At 38.7% G+C, this 13,896-nt stretch overlaps 1 protein-coding gene and 1 non-coding gene across 6 annotated transcripts in view; one reads left to right on the top strand and one right to left on the bottom strand.

Moving 5' to 3' along the window:
- Positions 1-13,466, bottom strand: part of RALGAPA1 (Ral GTPase activating protein catalytic subunit alpha 1) — a 211,099-nt gene extending 197,633 nt beyond the window's left edge. For all 5 annotated transcript variants that reach the window (XM_005222080.5, XM_059879341.1, XM_059879343.1 and 2 more), the window contains exon 1: positions 12,922-13,466. In XM_005222080.5, the coding sequence (XP_005222137.1) occupies positions 12,922-13,027 (106 nt within the window). In that variant the 5' untranslated portion in view covers positions 13,028-13,466. The remainder of the gene's footprint in view (positions 1-12,921) is intronic.
- On the top strand, positions 1,956-2,062 carry LOC112443358 (U6 spliceosomal RNA). The gene has a single exon (XR_003031691.1). It is a non-coding gene; the product is annotated as a U6 spliceosomal RNA (small nuclear RNA).
- Positions 13,467-13,896: the final 430 nt, after the last annotated feature.

The raw sequence follows: 13,896 nt of genomic DNA on the forward strand, positions 1-13,896 counted from the left end.
TAGGAGAACTTATTATCAGCACCTGATGTCCAATGTTCTGAAAATTGTTTATGTTTCAGGGGTTTTTCTGTTCTTTGGTTTGTATGTTTCAAGCAGGTACAGACATCAGATAGGGAAAGTCATTCCTGACAGATGGCAAACAAATGAAGTATACCTTTGACAGCTCCAGTTTACTGACTTAAGAGTTTACAGGCCACGCTGAGGGAAAAGGGAATCTAGGCAGAACCAGTGGAAACCAAGCTAAGAAAATGAGCTGACAGTCCAAGGAAACCAAGGTAACTCGAGTCCACATGACAAAAGTTCCAAAGATGAAAGAGCCATACCCAGTAAGATCCTAGAAGACTGGAGGAGGTTTCCTTTCAGTCTGAGCATAAATACGTGCAAGGAAACGTGCCAAGACAGGAAAAAGAACTATGTGAGGGAATATGAGAGAACAGTGCCAGAGGCTCCCATACGCTGGCGAACAGTGCCTGCTCCCAAGAGCTGGGCTACGAAAAAATCCCTCATACCTGTGGGGCACTGAATGGAATATTCATGAAGGTATTGCCTCATAATACATAATTACCCTTAGATGGATCCACTCAACAAACTCTAAAGGCAAGACTTGAAATAATCAAAGTGTTTTCAAGTAATTTAACAGCATCTCAGTAAAAAGCTCAAGAATTTACAGAAATATAAAAATACTTTGAGGCTAAGAAGGCAAAATTCACAATGAGACATCCAAAGATAACTCAGCATTAAAAGAAGCAGGAAAAATAACCCAGGATGAGAAGAATAACCAACTGATAGAAACTGACCCAGAATAGATAGAGATGTTAGGATGAGCAGAGAATATTACAGAGGGTATTTTACTTGTATTCTATATTCAAGAAGCTAAAAAAATATACAGATGATATAATTTTATATGCACAGACAGACAACACATACACAAAGAAGTAGATAAAAACTACAATATCTGAGATGAAAAATAAACCAGTGGGATGGCAGACTAATATAGCAAAAGAAAAGACTCATGAATTTGAGGAGTAGCTATAGGAACTACCCAAGATAAAACACAGAAAAAAGAATCTAAAAAAAATGGAAAGAATACCAGTTCTTTTTCAAACGCTATAAGATCTTCCAATATAATACTTCCTAATAGATGAGCCTGATATTAATACCTTTTTATATGCCAATAAGTCAAACAAAAAAATAAAAGAAGGGAGGGGAGAAATAACTGGGAAAAAAATGGCCCAAAAGTTTACCAACTTTATGAAAATGCTAAACCTACAAATCTAAGCATCTCGATGATTCTATGGCAAGAAATATTGAGAAAACTACACCACTGCACATCATAATTAAATTGTTCAAAACAAGTGATGAAGAGAAAATCTTAACACAGTATTGAGCATTGGTCAGAGATGTATTAATGCCACAGGCATTAGTTTCAGCAAAAATTCCATGCTCAATAATGTGTTAAAAGTAGCCAGAAAAAAAGAGAAGAAAGAAGATATACAAGATAAGGGGAAAGCAGACTTCTTATCAGAAACAATGCAAGCAAAAAGACAGTGGAGCAAAATCTTTATTTAAAAGACTAAGGAGAAAAGCCATCAACCTAGAATTCCAATTGCAGCAAAACATCTTTCAAATAAGAAAGCAAAATATAGATTTTGACATTAAAAAAGTAAAGAATCCATCACCCGAAGAGCATCATTACACAAGAAATGTTAAAGGAAATCCAACAAAAACAAAATGATGCTGGATGGATAGAAATCTCTCTGCAAAGGAATGAAGAGTACTGAAAATGGCACTAAATGGGTAAATACATATCTTTCTCTTCATTATTTAGAAGTCCTTAAAAGATAACTGCTTGTTTAGACAAAATGTGTAAGTAAATGTATGATCAAAAAAGTATAAAGTCTGGGAAGACAAATGAAAGTAAACTCTTGTAAAGTTCTTATACAAGAAGTGGTACAGTGCTCGCTTCGGCAGCACATATACTAAAATTGGAACGATACAGAGAAGATTAGCATGGCCCCGGCACAAGGATGACATGCAAATTCGTGAAGCGTTCCATATTTAAAAAAAAAAAAAAAAGAAGTGGTACAGTGTATTACTTAAATAGTAAATAGACTCTGGTAAGTTGAAAATATTAATTATAAATCTTAAATCAACCAGTAAAATATTAAAAGGTTATAGCTAATTAAGACAATAAAAGAAAAATGTAAAAAAATCATACATTTATTCAACTAATACAAAAAAAGGGCAAAAAAAGAGAACTATGAAAAGATAGATGGTGGCTTCCTGGTGGCTCAGAGGGTAAAGCATCTGTCTACAATGTGGGAGACCTGGGTTTGATCCCTGGGTTGGGAAGATTCCCTGGAGAAGGAAACGGCAACCCACTCCAATACTCTTGCCTAGAAAATCCTATGGACAGAGGAGCTTGGTGCAGGCTACTGTCCATGGGGTCACAAAGAGCTGGGCACAACATAGCGACTTCACTTTCACTTTTCATGAAAAGATAAGCCAAATAGAAAAAAGCAAGATAACAGACAAATATAACAAAGACAACAAATTTAAATCAACTCAAACAAATCAATAATGACTTTAATTATACATCATCCAGTTCTAAATGATAAGTTACCGGTCTGAATCTGAACAGAACAATTAAGAGTAAGAAGACTAAATCACTAATCAAAAGTATCCCAACAAAGAAACATCCAGAACCAGCTGGCTTCAATGGTGAATTCTACCGAATCCTGTCGTTTGCTACAGCATAGGCAGACTTTGAGGGCATTACGCTAAGTGAGATGACAGAGAAAGAAATCCTGTATGATCTCATTTACACGTGACATCTAAAAAACCAAACTCAAACAAACAGATCAGAATGGTGGTTGAGGCAGTGAGTATGAGGGGAAAATGGGTGAAGAGGGTGAAAAGGTATAAATTTTTAGTTATAAATAAGTTCTGGGAATGTAAGGTACAGCACAGTGACAAAGAAAACAAAAGTCATCCAACTATCTTAATTAAAAGGCCAAGATTACATTATATTAAAAATTAAGATTTAAACATATATGCTGGCTCCAAAAAAAATCTTTTATATAAATGCAACAAAACAGATTAAAACCAGAAAAATACATATCCTAGTAATGCTAGTCAATGAAAGCAAAAGTCTATATCACTATTAAAGTAGATTCCAGAGCAATGGTTATTACCACAGATAAAGATCATTTCATAAGGCAAAAGAAGTCAATTTATAAAGATGAGATAATAATCCCAAATGTTTAGAAACCTAGTAACAGAGCTTCAAAATACATTAAGCAAAATCTGATAGAACTTAAAAAGAAAGAGACAAACTCCAATTACAGTCAGAAATTTCACATCCCCATGTTTAATAATTCATAAAACAAGGAGAAAGAAATTCAGCAAGGATATAGGAGACTTGAACAATACTATCAAACAACTTGTCCTGACACTTTTCAAACACTCAACCCAACAACAGCAGAATATATACTGTTTTCAAGTAAATATGAAACATCCATCAAGTTAAAACATATTCTGGGCTATCATATTTCAATAAATTTTGAGGAATTCAAGTCACAAAACACATGTTTTCTGAAAATAATGAAATTATCACAGAAATCAATAACAGAAAGATATCAGGATATTCCACCAATATTTGAAGCTAAAGAACACACAGGTTAATAACCCATAGATCAAAAAAGAAATCAAAACAGAAATTAGAATGCATTTTGGACCTAGATGAAAATGAAAATACAAAATACCATAATTTGTAGGACACTGTTTAGAGAAAATTTCTATCAACATATACATACATTATAAAGAAAAAAGGTCTCAAATTAATAACCTGTTTACACTTAAAGAAACTAGGAAAAGAGCAAATTAAACTAAAACTAAGCAGGAAAAAGAAATAATAAAGACCAAAGCAGAAATCTATTAAATAGAGAAAAATCAATGAAGTCACAAGCTGGTTCTTTTAGAAGATCAGTAAAAGTGATAAGCATCCAGCCAGACTGATTAGGAAAAAAAGATAAATTATCAATATCAGGAATGAGGGATGACATCATCACAGATTCTATAGGTATCAAAGAACAACAGGAAGCATTATGAACAACTTTATACCTATAAATCTGACAACTTAATATGAAATAAGAAAATTTCTTGAAAAGACACAAACTTCTGTTTCAAGAAGAAACACATAACTCAAACAGCCCTCTACCTATTAAAGTAGTTAAAAACCTTCCTTCCAAGAAAACTCCGTATCTAGATGGCTTCATTGGTGAAGTCTACCAAATGTTCACGAGAAAAAAAAAAAGATACAAATTTTCTATGAACAATTTCCAGAAAACGAAAAAGAAAGGAATGTTTCTCAATTAATACTATAAGGCTAACATTATGTTAAAAAAAAGCAAAATACAAGAAAAGTAATATCCCCCATAAACATAACTACAAAATTACAAACATTCTAGCATATAAAATCCAACATTATATGAAAATGACACGATGTCACAATTAACTTAGGCTTACAGAGGACTGCAGAGTTGATCCAACATTTGAAAATCCAGACTGGGATTTATCATATTGACAGAATGAGGGGCTTCCTTGGTGGTCCATGGGTTAGTTCAGACTTTGCGTCCCAGTGCAGGGGGTGTGGGCTCAATCCCTAGTCTTGAGTTAAGACCCCACATGCCTCAAGGCCAGAAAAAAAACCCATAAACAACAGAAGCAATACTCTAACAAATTCAATAGAGACTTTAAAAAAAGTTAACAACAACAAAATCTTTAAAAAACAAAATGAAAAAAAATTAAAAAACCTGTTAACCTCAACAGAAACAGAAAACAGCATTTGACATACCTAGTATCCATTCTTGATGAAAACTCTCAGCAAACTAAAAGAGTAAGACTTTCTCAACATGACAAAGAACATTTATTCAAAAGCCTACAATGAACATGATATTACATGGTTAGTTTAAAAATAGATCACCTTACCCTTAAGATCAATAAAAAGACAAGGATATCCACTCTCACCACTTCTATTCTACACTGTACTAGAAATTCCAGTAAGTGCAATAAAACAAGAAAAAGATACAAAGGCATCCCAGATTAAAAAGAAGACTTAAAGGCTCTATTAATGAGTTCATGTATGTAAAAGATTCAATGAAATCTATATAATACTAATAGAACAAGTGAATTTAGCAGTTTCAGGATATAAGCTCAATATATAAAAATCAACTGTATTTTACTATCAGAAATAGTCATGAAGATACAATTTACAAGGATATAAAAAGTACAAAATATTTAGGGATAACTGACAAAAGATGCATTTAAGACCTGTATATTAAAAAATACAAAACACTGCTAGAGAAATTAAAGGAGGTCTATATAAAACAACAGAAAAGGCCCTGGCACCCCACTCCAGGACTCTCGCCTGGAAAACCAAATGGACAGAGGAGCCTGGTAGGCTGCAGTCCATGGGTTTGCTCGGAGTCGGACACGACTGAGCGACTTCACTTTCACTTTTCACTTTCCTGCATTGGAGAAGGAAATGGCAACCCACTCCAGTGTTCTTGCCTGGAGAATCCCAGGGACGGGGGAGCCTTGGTGGGCTGCCATCTATGGGGTTGCACAGAGTCGGACACGACTGAAGCGACTTAGCAGCAGCAGCAGCATATAAAACAAAGAAACATACCTTCTTCATCTACAGATTCATAACAATCTCATTCCCAGCAAAATTTTTTATTTATTCATTTATTTATTTTAGAAATTGACAAGCTAATCTTATGGAAAGTTAAAAGACAAGCATAGCTCCCTTCTCCCACAGCAAAAAAAAAAAAACCTTTGGTAAGGAAGAAAAAAGTTGGAGTGTCTATACCATCTAATTTCAAGATTTACTATCAAGTTATAATAACAACAACAACAATAAAAAGCACTGTGGTATAGGCAGCAACACAGACAAACAGATCACCAGAACAAAACAGTCCCAAAATAATTCTATACATATAGAGACAACTGAATTTTGGAAAAAGTACAAAGGCAATTCAGCAGAGAAAGGGAAGTCTTTTTCAACAAATGGTGCTAGAACACTTGGAGATCCATGTGCAAAAAAAAAAAATCCTTCCGTATCTCAAACTATATTCACAGCTAACTCAAGATGGATCGCAGACATAGATCCTAAAATGATAAAGCTCTAGAAGAAAGCATAGGAGAAAATTTTTATGATCTTGGACTTAGGCAAAGGTTTCAGATACAAACCATATAAGAAAAAGTTGATATATGAACTTAATCAAAATTAAGAATTCCTATTCATTCAAATAAAATGTTAAGCGAATTAAAAGATAATATTTAAAAAAAACGACTCTGCAAATCATGTATTTGATAAAGTACTTATATACAGAATACAGGGTTTCCCAGGTGCCGTTAGGGGTGGTAAAGAACCTGCCTGCCAATTCAGGAGACATAAGAAACGCAGGTTCGACTCCTGGGTGGGGAAGATCCCCTGGAGGAGGGCACAGGAACCCATTCCAGTATTCTTGCCTGGAGAATCCCATGGACAAAGGAGCCTGGAGGGCTACAGTCCATATGATTGCAAAGAGTCAGATGTGACTGAAGTGACTCAGCACACATACAGAATATATTCAGAATCTTCAAAACTGGGTAAGAAAGCAAACAGTTCAATTTAAAAGTAGGTGAAAGATTTGAACTTGATTTCATCAAAGAAGTCATATACAATGGCAAATAAGCATGTGAAAAGAAGTTCAATGTTATCAGATATCAGGGAAACAGTAATTTGCCAAAGCCTTTGACTGTGTGGATCACAATAAACTGTGGAAAATTCTGAAAGAGATGGGAATACCAGACCACCTGACCTGCCTCGAGAAACCTGTATGCAGGTCAGGAAGCAACAGTTAGAACTGGACATGGAACAACAGACTGGTTCCAAATAGCAAAAGGAGTACGTCAAGGCTGTATATTATCACCCTGCTTATTTAACTTATATGCAGAGTACATCATGAGAAACGCGGGGCTGGAGGAAGCACAAGCTGGAATCAAGATTGCCAGGAGAAATATCAATAACCTCAGATATGCAGATGACACCACCCTTATGGCAGAAAGTGAAGAACTATAAAGAGCCTCTTGATGAAAGTGAAAGTGGAGAGTGAAAAAGTTGGTTTCAAGCTCAACAATTCAGAAAACTAAGATCATGGCATCTGGTCCCATCACTTCATGGCAAATAGATGGGGAAATAGTGGAAACAGTGGCTGACTTTATTTTTGGGGGCTCCAAAATCACTGCAGATGGTGACTGCAGCCATGAAATCAAAAGACGCTTACTCCTTGGAAGGAAAGTTATGACCAACCTAGATAGCATATTCAAAAACAGAGACATTACTTTGCCAACAAAGGTTCATCTAGTCAAGGTTATGGTTTTTCCAATAGTCATGTACGGATGTGAGAGTTGGACTATAAAGAAAGCTGAATGCCAAAGAATTGATGCTTTTGAACTGTGTTTTGGAGAAGACTCTTGAGAGTCCCTTGGACTGCAAGGAGATCCAACCAGTCCATTCTAAAGGAGATCAGTCCTGGGTGTTCTTTGGAAGGACTGATGTTGAAGCCAAAACTCCAATACTTTGGCCACTTGATGGGAAGAGCTGACTCACTGGAAAAGACCCTGATGCTGGGAAAGATTGAGGGCAGAAGAAGGGGATGACAGAGGATGAGATGGTTGGATGGAATCACCGACACAATGGACATGGCTTTGGGTAAACTCAGGGAGTTGGTGATGGACAAGGAGGCCTGGCATGCTGCAGTTCATGGGGTCGCAGAGTCGGACACAACTGAGCGACTGAACTGAACTGACAAGAAAAAGAAATACCATATCTGGTGGTATTGGTGCATTTCTACAGGAACTATAACTCTCATATACTATTTGTGAGACTGTAAACTGGTTAAAAAAAAAAAAAAAAAACCAAGAAACAATACATTTGTTTTAAAAAATACAACTGCCATAGGATTCATCCATTCCATTCCTAAGTATTGACTCCAAGAGAAAAGAAAGCATATGTCTACACAATAGGTGTACCTCACAGCAATTTTACATGTAATAGTTGAAAACTGAAAACCCACATGTTCATCAACATGTGACTGGGACAATCAAATTATAGCATATCCATACAATAAAAGCAGTAAGAGCAATGTATTACAGACACATCATCACACAACAAATATAGAGGAATTTCAAAGTGTGCTGAGTAAAAGAAACCAATCCATAAGAGTAAGCACTGTTAATTCCATGTATATGTTATGCATGGGCCTCCCAGGTGGCACAGTGCCAACGCAGGACATGTCAGAGACCTGGATTTGATCCCTGGGTTGGGACGATCCCCTGGAGTAGGAAATGGCAACCCATTCCGTGTTCTTGCCTGGGAAGTCCCATGGACACAGAAGCCTGGCGGGCTACAGTCCAAGGGGTCACAACGAGTCAGACAGAACTGAGTGTGTGCATGCAGGCATGCACACACATACATACACACGTATGTATATAAAAGACACAAACTAATGTAGAGGAGAACAGATCAATGGTTGCCCTGGGGTAGGATAGCAGGGAAGTAAGGGTTAGAGGAAGGGATTACAAAGGGGTAAAAGGCAACTGGGAGATTACAGATGTCATTTGTTTCTTGATTATCTGACTATATTCCTAATCATGATGTCATGATGGCTTCACAAAGTGTATGTATGTCAAGAAGTATTCAATTATGCCCAGTGTTCACAGCAGCATTATTTACAATTGCCAAGATATGGAAGCAATCTAAGTGTCCATCAATGGATGAAGGAATAAAGAAGATGTGGTGTATATATACAACAGAATACTGCTGCTGCTACTGCTGCTAAGTCGCTTCAGTCGTGTCCGACTCTGTGCGACCCCACAGATGGCAGCCCACCAGGCTCCCCCATCTCTGGGATTCTCCAGGCAGGAACACTGGAGTAGGTTGCCATTTCCTTCTCCAATGCATGAAAGTGAAAAGTGAAAGTGAAGCCACTCAGTCATGTCCGACTCTTAGCGACCCCATGGACGGCAGCCTACGATGCTCCTCCCATGGGATTTTCTGAAAACTGGAGTGGGTTGCCATTGCCTTCTCCCACAACAGAATACTACTTAGCCATAAAAAAGAATGAAATTTTGCCATTTGGAGCAACATGGATGCACTTGGAGGGTATTACACTAAGTGAAATAAGTCAGAGAAGGACAAATATGAGATATTATTTGTATGTGGAATCGAAAAAATAAAACAAACCAGCAAATGTAACAAAAAAAGAAGCAGACTCACAGAGAACATAGTAGTAGTTACCAGTGGGCAGAGGGAAGGGGAGAGGGGCAAGATAGGGGTAGAAGATTAGGTACAAACTACTATGCATAAAATAAGCTAAAAGGACACACTGCGTAACATGGGGAATATGGCCAATTTTATAACTATAAATGGAGTATAACCTTTAAAAACTGTGAATCACTATATTGTACACCTGTAACTTATACAATATTGTGTATCGCCATACTTCAACTTTTTAAAAAGCATTCAATTATATGCTTTTAATTTGTGTGACATATCATTTATCAATTACACCTCAATAAAGTTACTAGAAAGAATGAGCCAAAATAATATATTAGCTAGGTAAGCACTTACCTTTTTTTAAGCCAAGACGACTGAACTGTTACCACGACATACAAGAAAATTAACATTTAGTCAATATCCATTATATGCTAAGCATTATGCTAGCCACTTGTTAGATACTAAATTATGTGCTTAGCGTCATCTTAAGGCCATTCCTTGCGGGGGGAAAAGGCGGGGGGATGGGGCAGAGCAAGATGATAATATGAAACTTTAGCAACTAGACAAGGTTTTATTTCTAGTCTGTAATAATTCTAACTTCCAGTTCCTAAAAATCAAATATACAACATTATCAATAAACACAGTAGATTTAAATCTAAATCCTCCAAGTTCTATAAATTCAGCTGGAATTGTCCTTCAGTGGGAATACATGCCAGGACAAAGGTTTACATAAGATGCTTAAATTATGTTCTCATATACTGGTACGCCTGAGAAGGCAATGGCACCCCACTCTAGTACTCCTGCCTGGAAAATCCCATGGATGGAGGAGCCTGGTGGGCTGCAGTCCATGGGGTCTCGAAGAGTCTGACACGACTGAGTGATTTCACTTTCACTTTTCACTTTCATGCATTGGAGAAGGAAATGGCAACCCACTCCAGTGTTCTTGCCTGGAGAGTCCCAGGGACAGGGGAGCCTGGTGGGCTGCCTTCTATGGGGTTGCAGAGTTGGACACGACTGAAGCGACTTAGCAGCAGCAGCAGCAGCATACTGGTAAGCCCTGAATTCTAAAAATACCCTTAGTGAATGGCAGTTTAATTTAAAGGTTAAAAATACAGTTTAGATGGAACCAAAAAAAAATCAAAATCCTGTGTAACTGGGAATACCCTATTCTGCAAACTAGTTTCCTTATAGTGGTTATGTATTAATAAAACCTGCACTTAACTTGCAAAAAGGATTGGAAGTGGCTCTCCCATCTGCAAAACGGGAGACCCTTAAGACATCTTTCAGTCTTTGCAGTTCTACCCTCCCCTACTCATTTGCCTAGGAATTATACTAATTATATTTCAAAGTCACAGTGACCACTCAGAAATACAGAATATTTAATTCAATTAACTGTTAGAACCAAGTATAGTACTTAGAGGTCCATGTTTTTTGTTCTACATTTGACAAGGTTTACTTCAGCACTCTTGCCATTTGGAGCTAGAATACTGTTGTGAGGGATTATCCTGAGCATTTCAAGATGTTCAGCTGACCTGCTACCCACTAGATGCCAGAAGCACCTCTCCATAGTTGTGACAATCAATAGTGTCTCCAGACATTCTCATTGTCCTCAGAGGAGCAAAACAGTCCCTGTTGAGAGTTACTGTCCTAAAATGAGTGCAGTAATCTCTCTATATGGACCTGCTTCACTCACAGGGCAGGGAGTCTGAAAACAGAGTCCTCCATTTGAAAGTTCTTAAGAATATTTTAAATGATTATAGATAGTATATGCTCCTTTAAAAAAATAATAATAAATTACTAAAAAGCAAAGTTTTTTTTTTTTTTAAACAAACAAACACTGTTTTTTGTTTTCAAACTGAGAAAGCTAGGCCCTACAAAATACCTGATACCTCTTCATTCAGATCATGTCTCCAGGGTGGGAAAAAAACTTCTAAGGCCAAAGAATTATAAACAAACCATTCCTTAACTAACGAACCATGGCAATTAATTCAGAAAATGTCAATACTCTATTGGAATTCAATTTTAGAGCTCTGCCATTACCCAACCTACATCTTGTCCTAAGTAGGTTATCAAATATCATTGTCCTCAATTTCAAACTGCCATTATCTGTGGTAAATCTCCTACACATTAACTTTCCCTGTCACAGTCTCCTAGCCAAATTTTTTCTTCAATGGCTTAACTCTCAAGTAAAATGTAAAGACCACAATGTCAACTGTGTCTAGAAAATATTTTCTTTCTTGAAAAAATATCTTTTTACATTGCTAAACTGGACTTAATCGCTTTCTTACTATTACACAAGAATAAATATAATTTACTTGGGATACAGATTTGCTGCCATAAATGCAGAAAGAGTAAAAAACAAACGGGAGACATGAAATCTGGGTTCCGGCTCTGACTCTGCCTCCTAATACTTGGATGACCAGGTAACAGTCCCGAACTTCAGCTCTCTTAGTTGTAAAAAAAAAAAAAAAAGAAGAAGAAGAAGAAGAATTTAACTAACTCTAAAGTTATTGTGTGGATCAGTTACCACTTATGTGAAATAACTCTGTACACAGTAAAGTGTCATACAAAGGTTGGGTACTGGTAGTATCCTGTTGGTGTGAGTAAACCACATGGTAGTGAAACATGCACCTCAAATAAAAGACTTAATTCACTGTATAAACGTCACTTTTCAAAAGGAACATTCCTTACGAAGAGAGCCTTAGATGATAAACCTTGGACTAGGATTCAGGCATCTGGGTTCTAAACTCGTTCTGCCATTAACTGTCTGTATCAACAAAGGCAAACTTTCCTTTTCACCTCAAATTTCGTATAAAAAGATCCAAGTTCTGGACCAGTTGTTCCATAAATACTGTTACAGCCTACTGGCCCACGAAATTACCAAGTGATCCAAAATGAGTGGGTTAAACTCATTTAACCCTATATCCACAATTCAAGAGTAGTTCGGTCGGACGCAAAAGAGAAGGTAACAGACGGTAAGAAAATTTTATTTAGAAATAGAATGCTGTATGATTTTCCAAAAGAAAAGGAAGCTATAAACTACCTTGTTTTCTACAATTAATCATAGCTCTCCCTCTAAATGATAGTAATTATGAACAAGGTGCATTAACAAGGGCGGGGCTCTTTCCCACAAGCTTTTAGGGAACCACCCACTTCCCAAAGAGGTGTAACTGCTTCCTCCTTGCCCTCCTTAGCCAAGAAACTTGAAAGATTAGGGTTTATATTGTCTGAGTTTTTTTTCTTTTCACTTGGGTGGGGATGGCGGTAGTCATCTGACAAACATATCCTATAAACACCATTATCTGCAACAACAAGTCTCCAGAAAGTCTAAAAATAATCTAAGTTGTTGAATAGTGTTTTTAAAACAGTTAGGGCTATTAACTCAAAACGAGGTAACCCTGTGTGTGATTAGCGTTTGCCAACTACCAAGTGTTCCCTTCCCCAAATTATCCGCCCTCCCGCGTCTCTGTAGAGGCGATGCCTCGCCCTCCACTAGCGCATCGCGCCAGGGCCGAAGGGAGAGTCCCCAGGGGCTCCCAGAAGAGGGAAGGCCGAGCAACCCAGGCCTCCAGACGCCGTCACCCCTCGCCCCTCACCAATGACGATGCGCAGGTGCTTCAGGCGGGTCAGCGCGTCCTTCTTGGTATCCAGCACCTTCTGGGTAGACTTCTTCACGTCCCCGTGCGGCTTCTTGGAGAACATCCTGCCGCCGCCACGGCCGACTCCGGCCCCCTCCCGGCCAGGTCAAAGCGGCGGAAAGTGGAGAGAGTGGGCGGGGAGGAGACTACAGCGAGCGGCTCATTCACTCCCCAGCCTTGCGGGCCCCGGCGCGGCCGACTCCTCCCAGACCAAGGCCAGGGCCGCCACCTCCACCCGACTCGCGCGGCGTCTGCAAGGCACCTTCGCCTCTAGCTCCAATATGGCGGCTCCCCTCTTCCAGTTCTGCACGGAGGGACGGAGACCCGGGCGGGTCGCCCGCCGCCGCCGCCGCTCCCTGCGGCCGCCGCTCGCCGTCACAGGCCAGGGCCGGGCACCCAGGACCCGTAGCCGCGGAGGTGCGGCTGTCGGCGGCAGCGACAGCACTCGTCTCTCCCTGAGGCCCCCTTAAGGTTAAATCTTCTTTAGCAGCCGCCAAGGAGACGGAGTGTGGTGATGGGGTTTCACGACTTTGCCGTCGGTGGCGAATGGTCCCCGTGGCAACCGCCTTCTGACGTCAAGAGTTCTTGACGTCACGCCAGCATGAGATCACCCGTGGCATTACCTTCCTTTAGTTTTCTGTGTAAGTAGCCAGAGGAGTAGCCTGGGGAAGTCAGGGAAGGAAAATCCTGCGTGCGCCTTTGAAAGCAGGGTCTTCTAGCCAAGCCCCCAGAGTAGTCTGTTTTTAAAGGTCCTCCTCCTGTCCCTGCTATTTACTATGTAACTTAAGAACATAGTTCCAGAACATCAGAGTAGATGTGCAGTGTATTTTAGACGCCATTTCTGAAGGCTTTGTTTTTAACACCCCATTTCCGTAATTTGAATTTTGTATACAGAATTTTTGTTTATATTGCAAAGTGATGGTTAATAATTTA

This window comes from Bos taurus, chromosome 21, assembly GCF_002263795.3.
Source record: "Bos taurus isolate L1 Dominette 01449 registration number 42190680 breed Hereford chromosome 21, ARS-UCD2.0, whole genome shotgun sequence".
Lineage (NCBI taxonomy): Eukaryota > Metazoa > Chordata > Mammalia > Artiodactyla > Bovidae > Bos > Bos taurus.